General features: G+C 46.6%; 1 protein-coding gene across 5 annotated transcripts in view; it reads left to right on the forward strand.

The window, feature by feature from the left end:
- The window catches only part of Atg7 (autophagy related 7), a 219,590-nt gene that overhangs the window by 88,194 nt on the left and 118,844 nt on the right, over positions 1–12,552 (forward strand). For all 5 annotated transcript variants that reach the window (XM_013353046.2, XM_026788324.1, XM_005365030.3 and 2 more), the window contains exon 17: positions 7,665–7,745. In XM_013353046.2, the coding sequence (XP_013208500.1) occupies positions 7,665–7,745 (81 nt within the window). The remainder of the gene's footprint in view (positions 1–7,664; positions 7,746–12,552) is intronic.

Below are 12,552 nucleotides of genomic sequence, written 5' to 3' on the forward strand. Positions count from 1 at the left end.
ACTCCCTCACAGACATGCCCCAAGGTGTATCTCCTAGGTGACTCCCTCACAGACATGCCCTGAGGTGTATCTCCTAGGAGACTCCAAGTTCAGCCTTGTTGTCCAAGACAATTGACCGACAATTGACCATAGTTGCTATCTTTCCCTGGCTTCTGAATGATGACTGAGCACTACAAGACTTTGATGGAGACCCATTCAGGTCTTGTAAAAATGTACAGACCTCTCTTGACACTCGAGGAAGTTGGCCTGCAGGTCCCTAAGAGAGCCTGACTGACAGAACTTAGTAGCCTGTGGTCTAATGACCTGCTACAGGTGTCCAGACACCCAGGACCTGTTTTATCTTGCAGACTGAGCAGTTAGCATTTTTGTCTTTGGGGAATGCACTTCTAGCTCTGAAGTAGAAGTAAGGAGAAGTCCCTGAGTGCATGTGTCCTGTGTCTGAGTGTGTGTGTGTGTGTGTGTGCCCTTCCCTGCTCTGGGAAGCCCATGATTCTCTGGGGCGCTTGAGTTCTTTTTTTCTTTAACTCTTTCCAGAAAAGCAAAACTAGGGCAGGGCATGAGCAAGGCTGGCCTGGGAGGCCTCTGAGTGAGGTAAGGTAGAGAGGGAGCTGGAGGCTCAGCCACTGTTCATTTCCTGTCTGCTAAGGCTCTGATGCCATTCTACCCAGACTTCAGTCTTCTACTTTTTTTTATTAAGATTTACTTTTATTGTTTTAATTGATGTTGGTGTGTGTGTTTGCACATACGCACATACACACAAGAACACAAGCACCCACAGAGGTTAGAACTGTCAGATGCCCTGGAACTGGGGTTACAGCCAGTTGTAAGCTGCCTGATATATGTAGGCTTGGGGAATCAAATTCAGTTCCTCAGAAAGAATAGAATGTGCTCTTAACCATCGAGTCATTTCTCCATCCCCAGGTCTTCTATTTTTAAAAAAGTCTCCTTATTTTGGGGTTCAAGGATGCTCAACTCTTGTGCCCTGGGAGATGAAGACTGTCTCCTTAGAGGAGGCCCAGCCAAGAGCTGTACCCTAGTAAAGAACTTCCTTCCTCTCCCTCCCCTTGGGTTCTGTGGCCCTCAGCTAGGCGGTGACAGGAGAAGAGGGTGGTTCGCAGTTCTACTGTGTTGGCTGCTGTGGTTTCTGACCTAGCCATGCTATCCACCTTCTCTGCCCAACCAACCAAACAGGTGCTTTCCAGGCACAGATGTGCAGGGTACACTGGGATCAGAGCTAGCAAGGAAGTGCTTGCTCTTGCTATAGTCTGAGGTAGTAGACAACCAGACCACAAGGGTGTGGTAGGATCTCCATCCAATGGGAAGTATCTGAAAGCTAGGATGATCCTGGGTATATGATCTGACTACACCCTCATGCTGTCTGCCTTCTCCTTGGGCAAGTGTCCCATCTCCTCTGAACCTCATGTTTCCTGTCTGGGGACAACTTAATTACAAGCCCCCGAGAGTCACTAAATATATAATGTATTTATATTATATTATATATATATATATATTATATAGTATAATCTAAATATAGATGGTATTTATTAAGCACTAGCAGAGTTTGGGGCACATGAGATAGTTGCCTGTGCTGGCTTTCTTTCTCTTTCCACTTTTTATTAAAGTGGAAGTTTATCTCTAAAAAGGAAATTAGAATCCTAGAACTCGGGAAACAGTGCTTGCTACATCTTGAGAGTTAGCTGTATCCTGCAATATTTTCTGAAGATGATGCTGGCTGGCTTCCAGGTTAGCTCTTTGGTCCCTCTGTGGCTCCACTTCAATAATGAGAGGCAGCAAGGGATGGGAACGGAAGCTGTTATCTGAAGAGACCTCTGCACTGTGCCCAGGGCTCACTGTTGCTAAACTCCATCTTGGCATGGAATGAGATTAAGAATCTTTTCCAGCATCCAGGATTGATCCGGAGTTTGGAGCATGTTTCTATGCATGCAGACTCCAAGCTCTAGCAACCAAGCTTGAAGGGAGCTACTGCAACACCCGAGCATCGGGGGCACCTTTGGGGTGACCATTTGTTTCTGAGCAGTTGATCTTAGGATCCCATTGAGGCTAAGTGGGCTTGGCACCAAGGTTAGTTTTACTGAGCACTGGTGGAAACATGGCCAAGACAGTGGTTCAGAGAGGAAGGCCCCTTCCTTTCCTGATCTATTTATTTTGTATTCAACCTGGCAAAAGCCACTGAAGATAATTGAATTCACCTGAGAGGTGTTGCCATCTGCGTTTTCCTTTCACAGAGTGTTTGAATTCCTCCTCCTCTCCCTCCTTCCTCTCTCTGTGCATGTCAGCTTCTCCACCAGGATTTTAGAGCCAAAATAAACCAGAAATGAGATTCCTGGCTTTGATCTGTAGTGCTTGTAAGGCTGTGCCATTTCTCCGAGTCTTGGTTATCTCATCTGGAAAGTGGTGGAAGGTAACGGGATGGCAACAACGCCAAAATGAGCTGCCACAGGACAGGTGAAAGCACTCCCCTTGGAGACCTGGCACGGTGCCTGTGCGTGTGAATGTGCTGCATCCTCACTTGGCATGACGAGGGTACGCTTTGTCTGCTGCATGGAGAACAGACCAGAGGTAGGAGGGCCCTGGTGTAAAACTAAAGTCACTTTAGCTAAAATTACAACCACCCAATTGAGGTGCCCATCCCTGCTCTGCCATCAGTCCGAGCCCTTCCAGAATAAACTTTCACCAGCACAGCCCAGAGCCACCACTGGAAATTTCCAGCGCTGTGGTCGTTGTAGATGCACCACCCTGAGCTGGGAAGAAAGACTTTATGGTGGCACGTAGCCAGGCCCACTCCTTGAACTAACCTCTGGTGTTTGCTTGGCGTGTTTCCTGAAGGTCCTTGTATGCCTGGTGAAGTATGGGCACACTGCATAGGTGGAGTGCTGAGACCGCCAACAACTCTTTAACAGCCCTGCACTCATGCCGTGTGCTTCCTGCCTGCTACCTCCCATCCGCCACCCAGCGCAGTGTCTCTTGTCTGGCAAGCCCTGATAGCCAAGTCCAGGGATAAACCCAGGGCTGCTTGACAGCTTAGATTTCACCTTACCAGCTTCGCCTGTTTGGGGTCTGACAGTGACCAGCAGGGCAGGAGCCAAGAAAGCCAAGGTAGCTTTCCTCCAGGGTCCTGCCACATTGCAGGTAACGGAAAGAAACATATTTGCGGTTAGCTTAGGCATATCTTTTCTTCTGGGCAGGAGGGCACATAACTCTGTGGTAGAATTAGCAATCACAGGGTCCTGGGATTAGCATCAAGAACCAGAAATAAATAAATGAAAACCATTTCCCCCTAGAAAGATACACTGGTGATTATTTGAGGATGGGGGCTTCAGAAGTCTGCATTATTGAACATTATTTGAAAATACCAAATTTATAAACTATTTCTAAATCAACCTTTCCAAGGCATAATTTATAGTCAACAGTTGTACCCTTTAGTAAGTGTTGACAAGCGCCTACACTCGCATCTCACCACAGAGGAGGCTTGGTGCGTTTGTCGCCCCAACAGTTCCTTTGGGCTGGTGTCCTTTCCCGTCCCTCCCCCAGCCCCTGCACTGACTTGATTTCTGTATGAGCTTCCATGTCTCCTTCGTGCTTTCATCTATGAAAAGGGAGCATGGTGATTAGAAAGATGGCTCAGTGGCTAAGAGCGCATGCCGTGTACAGAGGACCCAGTTTTAGTGCCCAGATTCCAAGTCTGAAATCTCACAACTACCAGGACATCCTAATAACTTCTCTCTATGGCACTGCTCACACACACACACTCACTCACACACACACACACTCACAATAGGTCTTAAAAACAGAAAAGGGCAGAGAATAGAATCTTTGACATCACTTTGCAGTCTTAATTTAAATATTTATTTGACTCCAAATATGTAAAAAGAATTTAGGTATGGGGTAGATCTTTACTTTCTTTGAGTTGAAGTCTGGCCTCTCTGAAAAGATCTGGATACATCCTTTAGGACTTTTGCATAACCTGGACTGTGGGTCACTCTGGGAGTCATGCATGTCTAAGGACGGCGCTGAACTATTGACAGCAGTCTCTGCTCTCTAAGTTTTATGCATTTCCTGTCGGGCTGAGGGAATATAGTTGGCCACACACACAAGAGCTCATTTCTGGGCTCTCACGGTCCCTAGCCTTGTTGTTTCCTGCGGCATTTGTTCTTTTGTGGAGAAAGGGTTTTCCAACAAGTAGCTCTGCAGCTGGGTGAGGGGGCTCACCCATCGTCCCAGCACCGACAGACGAATTACCTTAGTATAAGGCCAGCCTGAGCTACAGAGTCAACCCCTGTCTCAAACACAAACATCTGAAGCAAGACCGAAGCATACCATGAATAAAGATTACCTGGTGAGGCTGCTGAGATGGCTTGCGGCCTGGTGAGAGGCCTGTGACCTGTTTGCTAGCCTGTCTTATGTCACCTTGCTACACAAACTAGAGTTATCTGAAAGTAGGGAATCTTAATTGAGAAAATGCCTCCATAAGATCCGGCTGTAAAGCATTTTCTTAATTAGTTATTAATAAGGGAGGGCCCAGCTCATTGTGGGTGGGGTCAGCCCTGGGCTGGTGGTTCTGGGTTCTATAAGAAAGCAGGCTGATTAAGCTGTGAGAAGCAAGCCAGTATGCAGCACTCCTCCGTGGCTTCTGCATCAGCTTCTGTCTCCAGAATCCTGCCCTGTTTGAGTTTCTGTCCTGATTCCTTTTGATGATGAACAGGTATAGAAGTATAAGCCAAACAAACCCTTCCCTTCCCAACTTGCTTTTTGATCATGGTGTTTCATCACAGCAGTAATAGACACCCGTGTTGCTGCTGGCCTTTGTGTGCTTGCTCGCTCTCTCTCCCTCTCCCTCCCTCTGCATCTCCTGCTTTCTTTCTCTCCCTCTCCTTCCTTTTTTCCTGCTCTCCTTTCAGCCTCATAACTAGGTCTACTCTATCCCTTCCCTCCAGCTCTGCTCCCGCCACATAAGTTTAGCAGAAAACATTCCACAGACAGAAATTACAACAGGAGCTCCAAGAGACACCACAGAGCGGAGACACAAACTTGTGGGCCACTTTCAACAGTGTTTTAATGTAATGGAAAATGTGTTGGATCTGATTGCTTTAAAAGAACTCAGTATGAAAGTAACTTAGGTGTGTGTAAAGCACACTGTGAACATACATTCACCTTATCTTATACTTATTTGTGTACGTGTACGTGGGTGTGAGTGTGTGAGCCACGGCACACAGGTGGTGATCAGAGGCAAGCTTGTAGGAGTCGGTGATTCCAGGGAGCTCACTCAGGTCATCAGGCTTGGCACCTGTTGAGCATCTCGCTAGCCCCAGAGTGTGTGTTTAAGCCTGGAACTCTTGGTGCTCATAAGGATCTCAACATTGTCCTTTTTGACTTAATGCTATGGTCCTTTCGGTTGATGACTTCCGGTTCTTGATTGGCAGCCTTTTCCCCCTGAACTTGCTTTTTATTCTAGTTTGTAAAATGGCCACCATTTTTCACCTCAGAGACATTTTCAAAGGATCCCAAGGAGCTGGTCAGTTCTGACTTAATGCTTGTGCTGGACAGTTTACGTCAACTTGACACAACCAGCAGAGAGGAGGGAACCTTCATTTTAAAAATACCCTCAGGCAGAAGCAGGCTCTCTCTGAGTTCGAGGCCAGCCTGGTCTACAAAGCGAATGCCAGGACAGGCTCCAAAGCTACAGAGAAACCCCATCTTGAAAAACAAAACAAAACAAAACTGGTATGGGAGAATTGTCTGTATTGTCAATCATGTTTTAAATAAAAGCTGATTGGCCAGGCAGGAAGTATAGGTGGGACAACCAGACAGGAAGTAAAGGTCGGGCAATGAGAACAGGAGAATGCTGGGAAGGAGGAAGCCCATTTCTCCCCAGCCCTGCTCAGACCATGGAAGAAGCAAGATGTGACCTGCCCTGCTGAAAAAGGTACCTAGCCATGTGGCTAACATAGATAAGAATAATGGGTTAATATAAGCTACAAGAGCTAATAATAAGAAGCCTGAGCTAATGGGCCAATCAGTTTATAATCTTCTGGAGACTTCCATGTGATTTTCTTTGGGACTAAACGGCTGCGGGAACTGGGTAGGACAGAAACCCCAACTAGCAGGGGTTAAACAAAACAAAAGGAAAAAGAAAAAACAAAAAACAGCAACAAAAATACCTTTATAAGATCAGGCAAGCCTATAGGGCATTTTCTTTTCTTTTTTATTTTATTTTATTAATTTTTTGAGACAGGGTATCTCTGTGTAGCTCTGGCTATCTTGGCCTCTGCCTCCCAAGTGCATCACCACTGCCCAGCTGGAAATTTTCTTAATTAGTGATTGACGAGAGAGAGGCCAGTTCATTGTGATGCCATCCCTGGGCTGGTGGTCCTGGGTTCTTTCTATGAGAAAGAGGCTGAGCAAGCCATGAGTAGCAAGCCAGTCAGCAACACTCCTCCATGGCCTCTGCATCAGCTCCTGCCTCCAGGTTTGATCATGGTGTTTCTCACAATGATCAACTAACTGAGATAGATACTCACCTTTGGCCATGGTGTTTGTGGCAGCAGTGGGAACGTAGCCCTGCTGCCTCCTGCTTGTTTTGCCAGGCTGCTTCACCTTCTAGCCTAAGTTTCATCAACTTAAAGCAGGAAATTCTGGCACCAAGCAAACTTTCAAGATTTGTGTTGTCTTGATTACTGCAGCTGCTGGCGTCCGTGGAAATGCTCTAGGTTTTACCCTCATGAGGTTTATTTCATCTCCCTGGTCCATACAACGGACCCACAAGCTGCTCTCAAAGTAGATTTACTGCTTGCAATCAGATGTTTCTGCTCAAGGTGGTGCTGTTTCCCCAGCAATGGGAAGTGCTTTTATTTCTGTGGGGTCTGCTCTCAGCAGCCTAGTCACTGGGCCTTCTTTTAGGACAGTCCCTGCCTTCCGTTATCACTGGTGTCCGCCCTCGAGAAGCCAGCGTAGAGCTGTGGAAATGCTTGCTTACCCCAATCCTCTGAGTTTCTGTGGGAGGGGCGAGTCAGAGCAACCTAGATGACCTGACTTTGTTCTGTTCTGTGAGGCTGGCATGGAACCCTGGCTCCTTGCATGTCAGGTGAGCAACCTGCCACTCAGCTGCACTTTAACTCTCTGACACTTCTTTAAACAGAATTTTTATGTTCATTTTGGTTTGGGGACAGGGCCTCATACAGCCCAGGCTGGCCTTAGACTGTTATGTATGTAGCCAAGGATGACTTTGGCATCTATCTCCTCTTTGCTAGGTTTTTAGGTATGCACCACCCAACCTAGTTTTGTGCCGTGCTGGGAATGGAACCCAAGGCCTAGTGCATGCTGGTCAAGGATTCTATCAACTGAGATACACCACAGCCCCGAGACATGCTGAGATCTCCCATGTTGCTCTTTATGTTTTTAAGTGAATTTGATTTTAAGTCTCAAATATTTAAAAATCATGTATATCCTGGGAATAAGGGACCTAAGTTATCTCTTCCCCAAACCTATGATAGTACAGGGGTTGGGGGTACTTACATTCAGAGAGTTGCCTATGTCGGAACCCCTAATAGCCATTTCCTCCTCCTTGTCACCCATTCGACATGCATCTTTATAGATGTCTTCATCCCTTGCCTAATGCGTAATTGTTCTGTTCTGTTTGTTTTTAGATCCGGGGATTTCTGTCACGGTTCGATAATGTCCTTCCTGTCAGCTTGGCATTTGACAAATGTACAGCCTGTTCACCCAAAGTAAGTCATTTTGCCTCTGAGCAGTTGACCTCATCCTAACCCACCAGAGCTGGTGTTTTTGTCTTGTCTTGTTTTTTGATTGTGTGTGTGTGTGTGTGTGTGTGTGTGTGTGTGTGTGTGTGCATGTGTAGAAGGGAAGCCTGGAGGATTTGGTCCTGCTGTTGTTGATCTGCATTCATCTTCCAAGATGCCAGCCTTGGAAACCTCGGGTTCTAGAATGCAGAGAGCCTGACTGGATGCTGGGTCAGTGCCTGCAACCGCAGTACTTCCAACTTGAACGTGACCCTCTCCTAAAGTTCTGTTCCTCTCCTGAGGGTTCCCTTCCTTGAGCTCCTGAGCAGAGCAGATTTTAAGCTTCCCCCGGAAAGTGGGGGGATTTCGGGCAGTCCCGGCTGTGAGTGTTTTGGAGATGTTCCTAATGACAAAGGAAAAGCACGCAGAGATGAGGGGCCTGGATCAGGAGGCTGGAACAGGCCCCTTCCTCTTTGATCTTTCCAGCGGCTCTAAAAATAGAGCAGGGCTGTTGTCCATCGTAATGGGAACCGGCTGATGCATCTTAAAACTACATGGTATCTCAGTTTTTAATAGGCTCTGAGTTATTCTCGCATGTGTACTGTACGTGACAGCTGATTCCCTTTTGAATGTCTCTTTAAGTCAGTGGTTCTCGGCCTTCCTAATGCTGTTCCTTTAACACAGTTCCTCATGTTGTGGTGACCCTAGCCCATAAGATTATTTTTGTTGCTACTTCCTAACTGTAATTCTGCTGCTGTTAGGAATCATAGTGTAAGTATCTGATATGCAGGATAACTAATATGCACCCTCTGTGAATGGGTTGTTTAGGCCCCAAAGTCATGACTCACAGGTGAGAACTGCTGCCTTAAACCTTCAACCTGGCCCTTTTAGACTCCTACTCGGGGTGCTATGTAAAGTAGCTTTTGGGGGTCACTCATCCCAAGCTGACATTTCTCAGTTAAAGACCTGGGATTTCCCAGCTGTGCCTCCTGCGTGGGCAGTGCTGAGGAAATTGAGTTCTAGGAAAAGTCTACTTAGAGTTGAAAAGCTTCTGTTGAAAACTTCACGCAGCTAAGTCTTCTGAGAAGCCAAGCCCTGACCCGTTGGTCTAACAGGAATTTGGGATCGATAAACCACAGTGATGAATTTGGTTAAATCTAGGCAGTCCCAAGTGGAGAGTGGTTTGTTTTCCTTTCTGCTCTGAGAATAAACTAAGCCTGCTTTATTGTTGGGCGTCTCGAGTGTCCGGTTGAGATTTAAAACTTAGAATTTGTGGGTAAATGACCTCTAAGCTCATTCCTCTTGTTGTGTCTCAAAGTATCCTGTGTCCTCTTTGGCAGGACCCTGAGGGTGGCCATGTGCACATCTATCTGCAGAGACATGGGTTTCCTTAATGGAAACGACTTTGTCTCTGTCTGTCTGTCTGTCTGTCTGTCTGTCTGTCTGTCTGTCTGTCTGTCTTTTCTTTGTACAACTGAACTAATTGGTCTCCAAATAACTTGGCAGGATTATTTTCAAACTGAAACCCTTTGGTGCCAGGAGTTTCCTGTGGCTTTCTGCAGGCCTAGCTCATCAATGCGACCAAGATAATGGGTTCTAGAGAGAAACGTGAGCTCTTGCTTTCTTGCTGTTTCTAATTAAACTGCCCCATAAGATACTGTCTAAAAAGAACCCCAAACATACCTCAGACTGCCTGCCCCTTCTTATTCTTGAGAGAATAGCTTTTTTGTTTTACCTCCTCCCTCCTTGTAAGCATCAGATTAAACACAGGTATGGTGTCTTTGTTACCAGAGTTATTTCCTGTCGGTGGCTGTTCAGCGAGTCCTGCATTACACAAACTTACCAGGCCAGTTAATACAAACTGACGTGGATTTTCACAGCTGCACCGTTCCCATAGCGATCACTTTTCATGTGGTCTGGATATTGGATTTCCTTTGTGCCGAGAAGGTTGCACCTCCTTCCAGGAGAAGCCCCTCGTTTACTTTCTTGGCCCCCTTCCCTGTCGTTCGCCATCATCTGCAGACCAAGCGTTGATACTTCAAAATGACAATTCCAATTATGCCTTGTTGCTGTATGAGAATGTTTTCTTAGCGCTTACTCAGCATGATGTTTTTTATACTGAGTCATGTCTGAATTGCTGCTGTTTAAATCAAAACTCTTTGGAACTGAAAATGAGTTCTAGAAATTTCTCCTTTGATATTTGTGAAGTCAGTTTTTTTCACATTCTCGAAAATTTCATACACATATACAATGACACATGATCCTATCTTCCTCTATTTTTCCCCTTTAAGGCCCCTCAAATAGACCCCTAATACAACCCTCGCCCAACTTTATCTCCCCATAATAACCAACTCAGTTCCGTTAGCACTTTCCACATGTGCGTGGCTTGTTGGGCCATCCTCTGGAGCTAGGGAAACAAAAAGAATGGTCCTTCCTCCCCCAGCTGCTACTAAACACTAGTAGCTCCCCAGTAAGGAATAGGGGGTGAGGCCTGGAGCACACCTCGCCCATCTGTGCTGGAATTTTGACTAGATTTGGCTCACCCAGGACTCTTACAGGTAACCGTAGCTTCTGTGCATTCATGAATGTGACCACCATGTCAGTGCAGAACTTCCCCTTCCATGGCTCTCGTCATCCCCCAGCTCTTACATCCTCTCTGCCCCTCTCCTGTGATCTTCCCCAGCTGTGGTGGTGGTGGTGGTGTATAGAAGGGTGTCCCGCTGAGGACTGAGCCTCTGCCTCTCGCTCCCGTGAGGTGATGTTTTCCTTTGATGCTTTCCCCAAGAAGAAAGTCTTCCTCTATTCTTGTCTTGACTTAGCTTCAAATACAGTAAGGTATTTGGGGGAAGCAGGATACAGTCTGTGGGGTAGGAACCTCCTGTTTATTAAACAGTGATACTGACAGTGTAGGACATGGGCCTAGCTTCTGTGTCTAGGCTGCTAAGTCGTTGTCCCTCTCAGCCTGGACAGCAGGGGGAGCTCTTCCTTTCACATGTTTGCAGGGAGGTGTGGGTGCCCAGGGTTGTTTCCTTGTTTCCATTTTACTCTGCTTCATCATCTCACAGAACTTCCTGAAGTGGTGGCATGTACCACCAGGACTTCGAGGCCTTTTTGACATGTGTACAAGTTGCTTTTCAGTTCTAGAATGTTGGTGAACTTCTGTCAGGCCAGCAAGTTTGATTGTGAACCAGAAATCCTGAAAAGCTGTCCCAGAATGCATTGAGGCAATTTATTAGCAGCAGTCTTTCTCTTAATTTTTTTTCTCGCTTACTTTGCATTTTTGGTACAATTTTTAAAATATTTACTATTTTAATTATATGTGTGGCAGTGGCAGAATGGAGGGCCTGCTGGGAGCATCAGATCCCTGGAACTGCAGTTACAGGCTGTTGTGAGCAGCCTGATGTGTATGCTGGAAACTGAACTCTGGTTCACTGCGAGATCAGCCAGTGCTTTTAACCACTGAGCATCTCTAGTCCTGATACACCCTCACACTCACAGAGAATGGGACAGGGGAGGTGGCTCGGCAGTTGAGAATGTTGTCTGCTCTTGCGAGGATCTGTGTTCAATTCCCAGCACCCACATGTGGCTGACAACCATCCCCAAGTCTAGTTCCTCTTCTGGCTTCTTCAGACACCAGACATGGTATACGTGCATTCAAGCAAATACTCAAACACATAAAGTAAAGTAAATAAATCTTTTAAAAAGAAAGAACATAAGAACTTACAGAAAACCGCAGAGTCAGCTCCTGTGTGCCCTTTCCAGAGTTTCCGTGGTTTCCACCATTTCCGTGGTTTCCACTGTCCTCCCCTCCGCTTGCCCCTCTTCCTCAGCTCTGCCCCTTCTGGTTTCTTCCCCTGATTTTCCAGAGTCAACAGGTACCTTCTCAACCAAACATCTCCCTGTGAATTCCCTAAGAACAAGGACCCTCTCTCACTACATAACACACAGGAGATGGATATTGTTGAGTGTTAGCGGCCCCTGAACCTGAGCCGCAGGCTGGATTTCAGATGTCATCGTCTGTCCTGAAATATTCTTAATGAATTTTCCACCTTCCTCCTTCTCCCGGATGAAGATCCACTTCAGGCTCAGACCCGACCTTCATGTAGCCTGCATCCTACACAGATGTAGATGTGCCCAGAAATTTACTGTTAAGTGTTGAAGAGCATTATTTTCAGGTGTGTAACTTTTGTCTACACTGTATTTGCTTAACTCTGCGAAGCTGTGTTACTGTACCTGTCTAAAACACCTGATGGTCCTAACAAAGAGATGAACTGCCAATAGCGAGGCAGGAGCAAGGATAGGTGGGGCTGCCAGGCAAGGAGAAATGAGGAAAAAGAGCAAGAGAACAAGGAGAGGAAGACACCAGGTGCCCGCCACCAAACTACCCAGTCAGTCATGGAGTAAGGAGGAAAGAAAGGTATACCAAAATAGAGAAAGATAAAAGCCCAGAGGCGTCGGGCAGTATAAGTGAAGAAAAGCTTTGTTAGAAACAAGCCAAGCTAAGGCCAGGCATTCACAGCTAAGAATAAGCCTTCGTATGTGATTTATTTGTGATCTGGGTGGTGGGCCCCCCAAAAAGCCAAAAGAGTAAAACATGACACAACGGTTAAGGTTTTACTTTGTGCTAAGCAAGGCCAACGACACCCCCAGTTTGGTGGGGAGCCTGTAGAGCGGCCTCTGCTGATGTGTGTGAGACAACATCTGCAGTGTTGGGGTGAGTGTCGTGGGCAGGAGGGGAGGCAGCACCAGTGATTGTGCAGTGTTGGGGTGAGTGTCGTGGGCAGGAGGGGAGGCA

The sequence above is a fragment of the Microtus ochrogaster genome, unplaced genomic scaffold (genome assembly GCF_000317375.1).
Source record: "Microtus ochrogaster isolate Prairie Vole_2 unplaced genomic scaffold, MicOch1.0 UNK1, whole genome shotgun sequence".
In the NCBI taxonomy this organism is placed as follows: Eukaryota; Metazoa; Chordata; class Mammalia; order Rodentia; family Cricetidae; genus Microtus; species Microtus ochrogaster.